General features: G+C 35.9%; 1 protein-coding gene across 1 annotated transcript in view; it reads left to right on the top strand.

Moving 5' to 3' along the window:
* The window catches only part of LRP1B (LDL receptor related protein 1B), a 481313-nt gene that overhangs the window by 346390 nt on the left and 119922 nt on the right, over positions 1-15001 (top strand). Inside the window, exons 42-45 of the mRNA XM_031057232.1 lie at positions 4945-5134; positions 7032-7236; positions 12482-12674; positions 13845-13970. Coding sequence (XP_030913092.1) covers positions 4945-5134; positions 7032-7236; positions 12482-12674; positions 13845-13970 — 714 coding nt within the window. The remainder of the gene's footprint in view (positions 1-4944; positions 5135-7031; positions 7237-12481; positions 12675-13844; positions 13971-15001) is intronic.

The raw sequence follows: 15001 nt of genomic DNA on the forward strand, positions 1-15001 counted from the left end.
AAGGACTAAGTTATATCTCAGATAAAGAAGCACAGAGTACTGCAGGTTTGTATCTCTCTTGTGATTTTCCTTGGTAAATAAACAGGGAGCATTTGTGGAAGGACTGTATCCATTGTCTGGAAAGAAATAATTGGAGGTAGGTATAGATTTTGTCAAAAAGCTGTTGATGGTTTTGGCAGACACCAAATGTTTTGCTAGATATGATATTTCAGTATTACACTTTCCACAAAAAAAACCCAACCAACCGAACAAAAAAACAACAAAAAGAGTGAGGGATTTTTCTGCTTTTAGAATGGTCTTATATTTCTTTATATCATTCTCAACAAATGTTCATTCTTTCCAATATTGTCTCAGGAAGTTTGAATAGTAAGGTTGCATGCATGGAGATGTTTGTAGTGTCTTTAACTTAAACTACTTGTTACCTTGAAGATCCCAAGGCCTTTGTTCCTGCTGTCTCATTGCATTTAAAAATATTATATGTGGGATAGCTTATAGCATGGGTTTGTTTTTTCAAGACAGAGAAAACTGGTACAGGTATTTGCTCATTTTTTGTATAATTTTAGCAGACTTTACATCTGCTCTGAAACTAAATTATATTCTCAGGCTAAATAGAATAATGTCATAATTGGTTATTGCAGTTTATTATAAACTTAGTTCTGTCTTAGAACCATTGTTTAGCAAAAGGCTTTCTGGCACTTGAGGAGCAAAGCGAGGGTGGGAATTATGTGAAGTTCTGGTTGTGCAGTCAGTGAGAGATGTGAAAATAAACACTTTCCTCCAGGTGCCTTGCTGCTCGTGAGGCTTTGCTTTCAGCCCAGATCAAACAGTTGCCACCTGTTACCTGTCACCAGAATCCTACACAAACAGAGTGACAGAAACCACGGCCCCCTCCTGTGACCAGCCTGCTGGAACCATCCACAGGCTGAATCCTGAAAGGGAAATTGCAAAACTGAGCCAGAGAATGAATACTGATCGTGAAAGCCATGGCCAATGTTCTGATAGCAAAGTGCTGTTTATGCTCAATTTTATTACTTTGATGGCTTTTCAGTGTTAAAAAAATGATGGTGTTGACAGTAGTTCTTGCTTTGTATCATTGTTAAAGAAAAGGAGCTGGTTGAAATAGGAAATTAAAGGAACAAGGTAATTGAAGTGGTGCAACTGAAAAAGTTTTGAGTTTCTAGATCATTTCAAAACAGAAGATAAGAGGTAAAAATCTAGGAAATGGAGAACTAGTGTGTGTATGTGTGTATATATATATAACCAAACTCAACTATTATTGGGTAATTTAAACTTTGCCCTTTAGTATTTTTATTTTCTGGTTGCATTAATAAGGGAGCGTATTCTGAATTCTTCAGTTATTGATTTGTTGCTTTTCTGTTCCCCGAGAAAGTCAGCTGAAGATCAGCCTGGCAATATTTATAGGCTGCATCTCATCTGTGGGATGCAATCTATCTTCGTTAACTTCAGTAAAAGTGATAGATAGCATTTGGCAACGTAATGATGTGATCACTCTGGCATTGCATTTGTAAATCATAGGCTGTTGCATTCTCTTGTGTAGATATTTAATCAGTTATACACCCCATTACTGATTTAATTCAGAACGTCAGTGGCAGGTGAATAATGTGAGTATTTGTATATTAATATCATATTGTATTAATGTTCTTTTCATTTAAGTATGCTATTCATGTGAAAATCATAAACTGTTGCTTCATGGCTAGAATAAATTTAATCAGTGCTGTAGGCATCTAATGCCATCAGTGTTTTAATTCAATATGTCAGCGAAACAAATGGGATTCTTTTCATTTCCAGTTTCTTTATGCTTTACCAATTCAGAATATTACATGATGCTGCAGAAATATGAAGCATAGAGTAAACAAATCGCTAATTTTCAACCTTGGGACTAAATCCCCCAACTGTAGCACCAGAGAGGATGAGTACATATTTCTGATGTATTTTCTAGTAACTGAGTATGTAATGATAAATTAAATTTAAGGAAAAAGTGCTCTAGAATTTTCTTTAAAGGCGTATGAAATAAGTAAATATAAATTATATCTATGCAAATCAGTAATGGTATAACACTGCTAAGGAATCTTCTCCAATGTCCTGTCTTTAGAAATATAAAGTTGCTGAAATGTTTTCAGGAACAGCCAAAAGTCTAGAGAACCTTTTCTAGGGTAAATCTGTCCTTTTTATCAGTTTTATCACTGATAAAAAGATTTACAGGAATTTGGAGAGTCATCAGCAACTAAACAAACAAACAAGAAAACCACAAAGAAATAAAAAACCCCAAAAAACCAAAACCCAAACAAATTTAATCTAGAAACATATAAATTAGCAAAAAAATGCTCTGCTGCCATATCCAGCTCACACCACATGCTAGCAAGAACAAAGTTACTTGTGTTATCCTTTGTAGGAACTTATCTAAAAGTTGTAGTACTCTCTAAATCATTGCCCTTGACTTTAAAACCACCTTATTTATAGTTTTCTAAAGCTATTAAATGAGTCACTTCTATATTGGTTGAGTTGTCAATTTCATAAGTACAGAACATGATAAAACTAAAAGTTTATTAGCAAATAAAAGAGTGTGCCAGGTGTAAATCCTTCAGAATTAATGCTTTTGGTGGAGTTAGGAAAATGCATTTGGTGTGTGTTTGTAGCAGTTAGTTTTCTTTTTAATTTTTTTTTTCTTGTCTTGTAGCAATTGAATTCCTCTGATTATTTTTTTTCTGAACAGCGTATTGTTTTACTCTGAGTTTTTCTACTTCAATTATGTATGAAATAATTTGTATGGCAAAGTTTTGGTTTTTTTGCAAAACTGCATATTTTAGATAATTTATTAACACATTTTCCCTCTGTGTACTAAATGTTTGCTTGTCTCCATACATGCCATAACCTCCCATGCGGCTGTTGTCTAAAAATTTAGAAATTACCATTTTATAAACAGTAACTTGAAATGAAACCTTCTTCTACCACAACTGACAGGCCTAAGCATGGAACTGCAATATGATGTAAGAAGGGGAACTTTGCTTTCTGATACCCCTGGGAAAATTGAGTTTCCCTCTTTAGTACAGGAATTGCTCATAAAACAACAAATCTGGCATTGAAGAGCACTTTCATTCCTGTAGCTATGGTTGAGTTGATCACATCCTGCTGTGGCAGGAAGAACATCATTATTTTTTGTCTGCTACAGAAAAGTTTTGGACTATGTTCTGTAATCAGTTTTCTCTGAAATTTCTTGACAGATTCAGACAGGAAACAAAGCTAAAATGGATAGAAATTCAAGAGGTTACACCAGGAAAATATTCTTTTATTTTTTCTGTCATCTTAAAAGTGAACAGTAATAAATTATTTGATGGTTTGTTCCTTACAAATGCAGTGTAGAATTGGTCAGAAAATGTCGATAACTCTGTCATTTTTTTAATAGAATCACAGAATATCTGAGTTTGAAGGGACCCATGAGGACCATTGAAACTAAGTTGTGATTCTACACAGGGAAACCTAGTAGCTAAATCATATATCTAAGAACATTTGTTTTAGTTTCGGGAATTGTATGTAGTTTTGAATTTGTATTCAGTGTACAAATTTAATGGAAGTCTCTGTTACTATATTTGAGAGAACTGATTATCTTTGAATTTCAGTTGGTGATTTCTAAAACCTTCACTGTATTTCAATATTTTGAGTTACTTGTAGATGAGCTGAAGGTACATGGGGTTTGTTTCATGAATTCTATTTCATAAGTGGGCAAACTATTTTTTACACATATTCGTCTCCCTTTAAGGAGTGTCATCTCATTTATTTTTTTCTGTTGATTCTTCTTGAATATGAGTCATTGCTACTTTTCCACAGATATGTCACAAAATGTGATATCAGAGGATGGCCAAATACTTTAAAAAGAAAAGTACAAAAAACTGATACATCATTATTGGCCTCATAGTTTTGATTTATGTGTCTCAAAATTTGATTCAGTGTTTTCTCTTTCAAAGTCATCAACCAAAAGTCAAAAAGTTGGGAATGTATGTATGAATTGCATAGTAAAAATTACATCTTTCAGCAAGCTGAATGTAAATTGTAATAGCCAACATAATATAATCCTAATGATATTTCTAGATTTTTGCCTTCTGTAGCTCATTAATAAGCTGTATGAACCTTCTGGTCTAAAAATATTTGTTTCTAGCAAAATAATAAGTGAAGTTTTCAGCATACATATTTCTGTAGTAATTCGCAAATAGTGGTAGAAAATAATTATTTCTATTTCTCACAGTCTGTCACTTTTATATATTGGGATTAAATACAATTTATCTTTTCAGGACATTAAATATATGTTTTAGCTGCTTATTAATATCCTTTTTTTTCCTAGCTCACAGTTTTTTGTGTTGAATGAATGAGTGTGGTGTCATGGCTTATTAAAATTATATATTGATGCTGAGACCTTCAGAGCTGGTATTTTTTCAGTAATTTTCAGGTGTTTAGCAAAAGTCAATACAGTTGTTAACAACAGGGTACTTTGATCCCTATTAGTATAACATGTCAGTGCTACAAAATACATTGAGAGATGGTGCTAAATAATACAAGTAACTGTTGAATGCCAAGACCTGGTTTAAATGATATATGAAGATGAGACAAAATAATTATTGTCTGGAATAGATGTTTGTTGTTTCTAAAGTGTCATCTGGGGACACTGTAGTGGTAATACCAGTTTAATGCTTGTTAGAATTAATAAATATGGTAAAGTGTTATTAACAGTGGTCTTGCCCTCTATGTTGTTTTAAATTTATGAAAATTCTAAGATTTTGATTGCAATAGAAATAAATAGAAGTAATTATAAAAATCTTAATAAGCTGAAGTAACTGAACCCTGCGAGTCTGCAGGATCACCTCTGAGGACAAACCAAACCAACCCATTGGCTGGAGTTTGATTTGCCCTCTCTGTCACCGTACCTTGCAGATGTTGGGTCAGTGGAGGGCCTGGCTTACCACAGAGCTTGGGACACTCTGTACTGGACCAGCTCCACCACGTCCTCCATCACCAGGCACAGCGTGGACCAGCGGCGCCGCGGGGCGTTCAACCGCGAGGCCGTCATCACCATGGCTGAGGACGACCACCCCCACGTGCTGGCCCTGGATGAATGCCAAAAGTAGGTGTTACATCTCTCCTGCCAGTCCTAATTCTTGCCTGGGGTCAAGCAACACTTCTTTCTTTCAGTCGGCCAATATTGCTGAACCCTACGGAGGTTGATTCGATTTCTCTGTTTAGGAGGCAAATGTTAACATGTTTTATTGTTGATATCTTTTGTTGTCTTGCTCTTATAAAGAAGTTGCAGAAGTGAGATTCAAAGTTTTATATGTTCTTATGCTTCACATCAAATAATCATTGCATTTTCAAGGAATGTAAAAAAAAATCCAGCTGCTTTTCTTATGAGTGAGCTAAATGCAAATTACTGAGTGGTCGCTTTCACAGACATGTCACAGATGACTCAGGTTTTAGCTTTTATATTTTTCAGATTCTGTACTGCTTTAGTGTGTACTTCTGAGTTTCATATTAGGGGATGGTGAGCTCTCTTCGCAGAGCAGGGAGACAAAACAATTCCTTCTCTAGCTGGGGACCAAGGACAAATGATCCAAATCTCAGCCCAAGAGCATAAACAACGTAGGCTGAAGAGAGAAAAACAAGAAGGATGGGACCTCATAGTCTAAAGCTGTAATTGGACAATTAACTCCAGTATGCAAATGGAGCAGAACTTGCAAAAGTGAGAGACCCCCATGACTGCTCAGACATTTTGTGACCATTTTTGTTCATCTTGGGTGTAGCCCTGGCTGGGCTCTTGTGCTGCCCAGGGTGGATCCATAGAAGCCTTTTAATAAATCCCTACTTTATTCTTTAACTCCATCTAGCCTCTGTTCTAGGTCAGCCTTCACAAGGCATTGTCCCTCTTACTGCTTAAGTTTAAAAAAAAATCCAAAATTAATTTAAGCACTTACAAAGAGAAGTCTGAGTTTCTTCTGTGCAACATAGAGGCCCATGTGTTTATCACAGAAGTCAGTGTTGTATAAAAGTGTGTATCAATGGAAAAAATCCTGCAAAGAAGTCTAACTTAGTTCCTTCCACCCACTCTCAAAAATACTGTGTTAGTGAGAGGATTTTTATTTTTTACTTCAGTGTCTTACATATTTGTGGTACTTTAAATTTTCTCTGTTAATTCTAGGAGAAAGACAACCTGCTTTTTCTTATTCTTGTAACTGTCTCTGTCTTTTGGGGAAGTTGGGGAACATTTCTGCCATATTAAATTCTATTTTTAACTTGTGTTAGCTGAATGTACAAAGCTGCATGAATAGTGGAGCATATTTCCATGTGTGACTTTATGTCCTGTCAATGCAAGTAAAGAGTTTATGCTACACTATAAAATACAATTACCAAGGTACCACCAATAAACCCCAAAGCTCTGATGGAGACTGCAATGAGAGGAGGGGCAGGTTCTGCCAGTCCGTGGATTAGAATTCCATCGCCAGCCTGGTCCATAACATTTTCTGTCATTGTTAGCAGCAACAAGGGGCTGACTGAGCCTCCTATAGAGCACATTAAGGTCCTTTTCTTCCCATTATCAACTCTCTGCACACCAGTCCTTGGGTCTGTATTACAGCTCTAACATGGGAGAAGCTGCAGATTAATTTCACTGTTAAATATTACTGATATACACATTAGCTGAATCAAGTTTATGTCATTACACAGCTTGTATCTCTCTCTAATGGTAAATTACTACAGAGAGAAGATCAGGATTGAACAGATCTGTAAGAGAAAAGAATTGTACTCCTATGCAAATTAATGAACTACATAACTGCTATAATTTATATATATAATTTATTTATAGGCTGTTGCATTTTCTTATTTATTATTGATTATCATAATTATTTATAGATGCCATTCAGAGATGTTTATGAAGGCATTTATTTTTTTTTCTCTTTTGCTCATTTTGTAGAGAATTAAATTATAAAATGTATCTTATGGTTTTGTTTGTTATTTTGATTTTAATACAGCTTAATGTTTTGGACTAACTGGAATGAGCAGCTCCCGAGCATCATGAGATCCACCCTCTCAGGCAAAAATGCCCAGGTTATCATTAGCACTGATATTCTGACACCAAATGGACTCACCATTGATCACAGGGCAGAGAAACTTTACTTTTCAGATGGCAGCTTGGGGAAAATTGAGAGGTGTGAATACGATGGATCACAAAGATATGTAAGTAAAACATATATTCCGTGCATTCCCATTGTATGTTTGTTTGCACTCGTTAATATCTTCAAAGTGAAATTGTTACAGAAAGATTAATAATTTCCTAATTTTCTCCTAATATTAGTTCTATATTAGACTTTTAACTCTACTGAAATACAAATAATGCTTTGTTTGCTCAGAATTTCTTTTGTGTAATGCTTGAGTGTTACTCAAATCTTATTTCTAATATTTTCTAACTATACATTTTCAAATATTGAACTGCTCTCCATTGGTCTTTTCATCATAATGTATTTTGCTCCTTGAACACTCTTTTAGTTTCAGCTCAAGCAGATCTTTTACTAGGACTGTGCTGAAGGCAGTCAATCCATGCTTGTGGTTTTGTTACATCTTTAGCACTACATTTCTCATATTTCTTGAAATCTTCATTTCAGGGACTTTGTACCTCCCAAAGTTCAGGATATAATGAATGAAGGGCATGTTCTAGCTTGTATTCAATTCCCAGCTTTCCAAGAGTGTGCAGCATCTCACTTTGATAACTATTAACTTTTTAAAAGTGCTTCATATGCAATAGATGAACTTTGAAATTTTTCTTTTCTCATCTTAAATGAAAACTACATGGTTTTTTGGAATCTTATCCAGTAGTTCCCCATGCTATTTTTAGACAAATTTTTTTGCAGCATAAAATAGGAGAGCCAAGCTTGTAAGAGCAGAACTGAAGTACAATCAGCATGGATAGGCATGTGCTTTTCCTTTTTGTTTTCCTTCTATAAAAATTGACCACAGCTCAGTAATGCTTTCAGATGCAGTAACTGTATCGAAAACTTGGCAAACGAACCAAATGGATTCTGAAGTTTTCAGTCTCTGACTATATACTTATTAACATAAAACAGAAGTACAAGGTAATTAGTTAAGTACAAGGTAAATAGTAGGTTGTGATTAAATAGCTTAACTTCATCTTTGCATAAGGTATAACAAAATAGGCATCACAGACATTAAGTAGGACATGATACCACAGTTACAGAGAGCATTACTAAAATACTACTTTTTTAATCAGGTCCTTGGCTTTCACTTTGCAGCAGCAAGAAGAAAAGGATTGTTGAGTTTTCCCAGTGACTGAACATTGAAACTTCCAATTTTTCTGAGTACCTTGCCTCTTGGTTTGGCTTTCTGAGAATTTACCTCTTCTTCTCCACTGCAGTAAAAAAAAAACCTCCTGGACACAATGATCTGAGTCCAGCACGCTCTTCTGAAGGGTTTTTGGGAGCTCTGGTGTATTACACCAATACCTGTTGTGGGATAATCAGCTGATTCTGTTGTCAAAAGCACTGATCTGGGTTCTCACTCTTCCTGCGTTGCTTAGATGAGGATTGATATGGCAGAAGGAAAAGCCCAGCAGGCTGCTTGGCCTCCAGCAGCACTTCAGCAGAGTGGCTGATCATGCTGTAGATCATTTTTACTTCATTTTTACTGACACAAGCAATGCCAGAACCCAGCCTGTTGACTCTATTATTAACCTAGTGAAAAATAATATTTCCAGGGCAGTTGTTTTACTTTGCTTGTGTGCTGTCCATCTGGATGAGATCCCTGATTTCTGTGACTTCGATGCAAGTAATGATTGTTCTGCTCTTCTGGTGATCTCGGATTCTTTGGGGTGTTTCAGTCCTCAACCAGCTGTCAAAAATTGTTTAGACAGATTAGCCTTTTCCCCAGTATCTCTGCTTCATTGCTCTCTGGTTTCAGTTAGGTTAACAAGGGTAGAAATTGGGTAGTAGAACAGGAAAGGCTAATGGCAATGTAACGAATTTCCTTCTGGATAGCAGCTTCTTTCTTCATTCTGCCCACCACAATAATCTGGTGCAATGAATTAGTAGAAAATCATTTAGCAATACCTAACTGACTCTTTGAAGTGGATTGTAAGGGTTTATTGATTTTTGTGTTGAGCTGATATTTTAATACTAGTATTTTGTTTCAGGAATGCTCTTTCAAGTTTGGAAGATTTTTTGTCATTATTGTTCCTTCTTATTACTTAAAAGATATGAAGTTTTTGGGGGGTTGGATTTTTAACATTTTTTGTTCTGTTCCATCAAATCTTCTGGTTTAAAAAAGTGGCATTTTTTTATTATTATTATTCTTTCCCATTTTCTTCTCTTTTTTCTCCTGCCCTTACTTGGATTTAATATTATGGCTACACCTGGTTTTGGCTGCTTAGTGCTTTAAATACAACATTTTTTTAATAAACACAGAAACAGAGCTTTCAGCAAATAAAGCTAATTTCAAGTCTTGGACTTATTTTTCTAATAAATTATGAGATACTTTGATTTTTTTTTGCTTTTCTTCTTCAGTGTGAAATATTTTGTAACATTTTATGTGTGAAAAAATAGAAACATCATTAACTTCCTGTAAACAGTTATTTTTTTAAACATCCAGGAGGAATGTTTTGTTCTCAGTTATAATTTTGAAGACCTATAGGTATGGTTGTTAAAACAATACGGGTTTAGAGATATTTCTGGTAATTATAACCTTCATGTAATTGCAACCTGCCAGTAATTGCAGCTTTCAGTTTTTAGGATGTATGTTTTTATTCTGTTGAATTTCTGTATTAATGCAATTCAAGAAGTTCCACAGTTGATATTCAACTTCTGTTTTATTCAATTACATTTTATCAGATATCTTCTTCAGTCTACAGTAGAAGTGCAAGCTTTAGGTTTGGCTGTGTATTTGTGAAAAACCAGAGAAACCAGAGAAAAATTTTCACCTGTTGCTTAGAGCTTGAACTATCTCCTGTAACTGATGTTTGGTAGCATTTAGAATTAAAACTTGGGATGTACTCTTGGATGTGTCTGACTTCCACTCTTGCAGGTAGAAGGGATGGTAGGGATGTCTTTTCATGATTCCTTAAAGTTGTAAAATTGTACTTGTGTTGTTGAAAGTATAAATTTAGAATTAAAAAAATAGAAATAAAAAATTGTCACAACTTTCAGTGTTATTATATAAATTAGAATTTTAATGAGCTGTAAAGGTGACCAAAAGCTGATACAAATATGAAGTCTTTATTTTGGTTACTTGAATAAAATCAATGCCCTTGGATAGGGCTGTGACATAATACAGAGACTCCAGGAAATGAAATACAATGAGCATAGTGAAAAAATGTTTGGTTTTGTGGCATTGTATTTGGATCTCAGCTCTCCCAAGGCTGAACAGCAATGATCAGTTCTCTAGTGAATTTGCATTCTGTTGTTACAATCTGAGATAAATTAGGACAGTGCTCCCCAGCACAAAAAGCTGAGCAGGGCAGTGCTTTAGTCTTGGTTTTAACAATAAAATCTTTCCAACTGGGACAGTTTCACACTATCACAGAGAACAATATAGGGCTGCAAAATCTGCATGGTCAGATTTCATAAAGATCTTCCAGGAACATAGATGATTTTTAATTTTTTTTCCCCCTGAAATGTCTGAATATGAATACTGCAAGCTTATCAGAGTGTATTATGAAAAGTGTCTTACTGGAAATGCGCACAATTAGAGAAAAAATCTTTTACCATTAATTTATTCCCATTTATCTTTTAATACTTTTCATTCTGGAAAAATGTTGGGTAGAGAAAAGTTGCCCTCTTGGGATATTTATCACTGGGAAGAAATCTTTACTGGGTAAAATGATTTGCTGTCCAACCCTCTTTAAAATATGCAGAAATACATGATGTGCATAGTGAAGCAGAATTTGTTATAATTATCTGATTAATGTAAGCAATTTTGACATTCTGTCTGTAGAAGTGAATTTAAACATGGACAGGAATGCTCCTGTGCACAGGACTAGAATTATTTATGTTAGCAGATTATTGAGGTACCCTGAACTGGCACAGGTGGGAGCAAACCTGGAGCATCCCTTGGTATTGAAGCCTGCAGAATTGGGTCCCTTCTTATTCGCCAAGGCATAGCTGTAGTATCAAAACTGGGGGCTTTTGTTTCACAGCATGAAATTTGGATGTCCTCTATAGTAGGTGCATTTGTCATATGGAGAAAAACTTCCTACACGCCCACAATGAATTATTTAATAATTAAATATGGGATTGACTATTACTGCTCTGTTCTCATCCTAGCATTTTTTTAAAGAGCTGTCACACAGCATCCCCTTGCAAGCACAAAGGATTGCTGATTCATGGAGATTTCCATGAAATCCCATCACTGTTATACACTCCCTCTGGGAAAGGGGATAAAGCACACAAAGCAGATGGAAAACTGTGATCTAAGTACATGTGTTAAAGGATATTATTTTTCTAGTTTTATCCCAATTTCCCTATGATAAGTTGCATATAGACACAGGATTTTATTTTTTTTTACATAGCCTGGATGAGAACTGTTCCCACTTTATAAATATATATAACTTACTATTTTTTCACAGAGAAACCTAGAATACAATTAAATAAAAATAGTAAGAGTATTATTTATATCCATTATCTAATAGAGAAATATTAACCCCCTTCTAGTAATTCTCTTCAGCCAAAATTAAACTTTCAACTAAAAAAATTGATATAAATTCATCATATTCTTCAGAAGGGAAGCTGTTCATGTGAAATTTTTAATTCTGATATATGGAAAGAAAGAACATATGCAAATATTTTACAGGAGCTGTGATTTGGATTGAGATAAAATTAATTGTATTTCTAGAATTTTCTTCAAACCTTATGGTGACCTTATAGTGATAGTTTTTTTTCAAAATATATAGTGACCTTCAATTCATTTGTTCCTTCTGGGTTTTAAATTAGTTATTATTGTGATGAGATTGTATTTTTTCTTTCTGAATTGGGAAACCTGAAACATTTATTGTCTAGGGTTCAAGTTTCTAATGTGCTGATGTGGTGAGTACTTTTCAGTTCTAAAGCTCTTCAGTTCACTTTGCTTCCTAAAGACTGAATTTTAGACTTTCAGCCATGCTGAAAGAACCTCTTCTCCCTTCTGTTGGAGCTATTAAGCAGGTAAAGTGTTGAGTAGGTATTTTTACAGGCACATTTAGATAAACTGTGATTTTTTTTTTAATTAAGGAACAGATGCCTGGTTTTCTGAAATTTGGATGCCTGTGGCATCTTTTCAATACATTTTAAGTGCTGTTATCTCGTTTCCCCAGGTGCTGCAGGTATAAAAGTATTAAGTGTTTTGCCTAAACATCATGGGAGTCGCAGTTTGCGCTTTAAAATCCTCTCATTCAGTGACAGCACTTCCTCTCCTGTTTCTCTTCTGCACTTCTGCATTTTAGGTCATTGTCAAGTCTGGCCCAGGCACCTTCCTCAGCCTGGCTGTGTATGACGAGTACATCTTCTGGTCAGATGGAGTGAGGAGAGCCATCCTGCGTTCCAGCAAATACACGGGAGGGGACACCAAAGTTCTGCGCTCCGACATCCCGCACCAGCCCATGGGAATCATCGCTGTTGCCAACGACACCAACAGCTGTAAGCCACAAAGCAGTTTTCCTAATGCCAATACCATTCGTTTCAGGGATTTTACTTACCTTTAGCTGAGTTAAAAGCGTTTCATGGTGTTTCATAAATTCTTTCTTTAAGAAAAGATGGGGTATAACCTTCTCCCAGGTGTCTTGGTCTGAAAAGAGGTGTCTGCTAAGGAAGGCAGGGGCCTCTCTTGAAATGGAAAATGCAAACCCTGCAAATTATTATAATTTTGAAATTATGGGGCTCTCAGACAAATATATGGGAATAGGAATAACAGTTCTTTACTAGGAAAATTAAAATACAAATGCAATAGTACAAACAAACAAAAAAAATATCCACTGACAGAGTCAGAATAGGACCTGACACCCTAAGGGTTAGGGTGGTGGCAGCAGTGCCATTAAATGGTGGCTGCAGCCCTCCTGCCATGACAGGTGTCATTCTGGTGGAGCAGTGATCTTTTAGAAGGGTGGAGTTTTCTCTGAAGGTGCAGTGGTGGTTTAGATGGGCCTGGTCTTCCTCTGGGAATGGAGTGGAGAAGAAAGCTGCTCCTCTGGGAATCCAGTGGGAAAAGGCTGTTTCTGGTGTTCCAAATGTCAGATTGTATCCAGGTAGGAATGCTTGACTCCTCCCCCTGGGCAGAACCTCTCCCCATGGGATGATGGAATTTTATCAGCCATGCAGGGACACTCACTGGCCCATGAACAGAAGATAATTAATAATTAATGGCCCATTAACAGAAGGTATTTCCCAGAGGGAGGATTGGTTTGTGGAAGAGATAAAGAAAACTGCCCAATGAACAGAAGATAACTGCCCCACCTCTAACAGATGGCAAATAGAGTACACACATATCTTACAACCCAGGACGCTAAGTAAATAAGTGTTATTCGGAATGTTCTGCTATGGGTGTTGAGCTCAGTGGATAGCAGTTAAATACTTTCCTGTCAAATTTCTGCAGTTTTGAATGTTGCAGGTTTTTTAAATTATTATTTTCCAGGTGTTTGTTTATCTTTAGCATGCCAGCATCTGAGGGATGCTGACATTTTCATCTGACTGATAAAACCCGAATCAATTGCCCATGAATCTGAGATATGGTGACTTTTGCTCCCTCAAAGACATTGGCCACTGAAGCAAATTTAATAAAATAAAGTTCATCTCTTGTCTTTTGTCTTCCAGGTGAGTTATCTCCCTGTGCACAAATGAATGGAGGCTGCCATGATTTGTGCCTTCTGACGCCTGATGGACGAGTGAACTGCTCGTGCAGAGGGGACAGAGTCCTGATAGATGATAACAGATGTGTGAGTAAGTAATGGTGGCTGACACGATGCTTTTCCGTGCTGTGAGGCACTTGGCTTTCATAGGACAGTTGGCCCAAGCCATTCATTTTATTTCTTGTCTATACTGAAAAAATTGATCTGGCTATTCAGCACCAACCAGGCTTTTAACTCTTTTGTCTTGTGAGTCTTTTGGGGTATTAAAACTCTCCTTAAACTCCTATTATGGTAATGAGTTGCTGTTTCCTATTAATAGAATTTTTATGTATTTATCACAATTACTGCTAAGATAGAAATATCTGTATGTATCCATCCCTAGGGTTATGTGGGATAAGGTACTGAAGTTGAACCTTAATTAAGCACTTTCTCACCTATCTATGTTGTCAAACCAGTGATTGGCAGCGGAAGTGAGAGAAGTTCAGCAGATGAATTCACATGCCTAACAATTTATTTTATAATTATATGGCATTTATATTTTCCAAATGCATCGCAACTCTTAAAATTGCTCTTAGGTAAAACCGTGTTTAAATTGTCATCTAGGACATGAAATAAGATTTAATCTTCTAAGTTATTCTGTAGAGTGTTTGCAGGAAATGTTGATCTCAGCTATCAGGAAAAAAAAAAAAAGAAGACATTAAATGATGGGGTAGAGTAGCACAGAAAGGATGGGAACAAGACAGACTTCCGTTTAGCTTTGAGATCAAAAGTTCCTTTCTTCTTAACAGAATTGCAAGTGATACTCAATAAAATTGAAAGTTAGCAATTCCAGCTGAGAAAAGGAATTAACTGTCCTTTCACAGTGTAATTAGGCTGTGTAACTTACTGCCAGTCAAGAGTCTTGAGACAAAGCTTCAGTGAAATTCTGAGAGATGATGATATGGGTAATGACTGCTCTGACTGCTTACTTGTCATCAAAGAAACCATTTGAAAGGCGTTTCAATTCTTTGTTTCTGCAAGATGGAGTTTGAAGCAATCTCTACAAGGGTGTCCAGTTAGAGTCAAACTGAGGGCAGGTTATGCTATATATACTTTTATTATTTTCATTTTTTTCTAAAGATT

This window comes from Geospiza fortis, unplaced genomic scaffold (genome assembly GCF_000277835.1).
Source record: "Geospiza fortis unplaced genomic scaffold, GeoFor_1.0 scaffold112, whole genome shotgun sequence".
Classification (NCBI taxonomy): Eukaryota; Metazoa; Chordata; class Aves; order Passeriformes; family Thraupidae; genus Geospiza; species Geospiza fortis.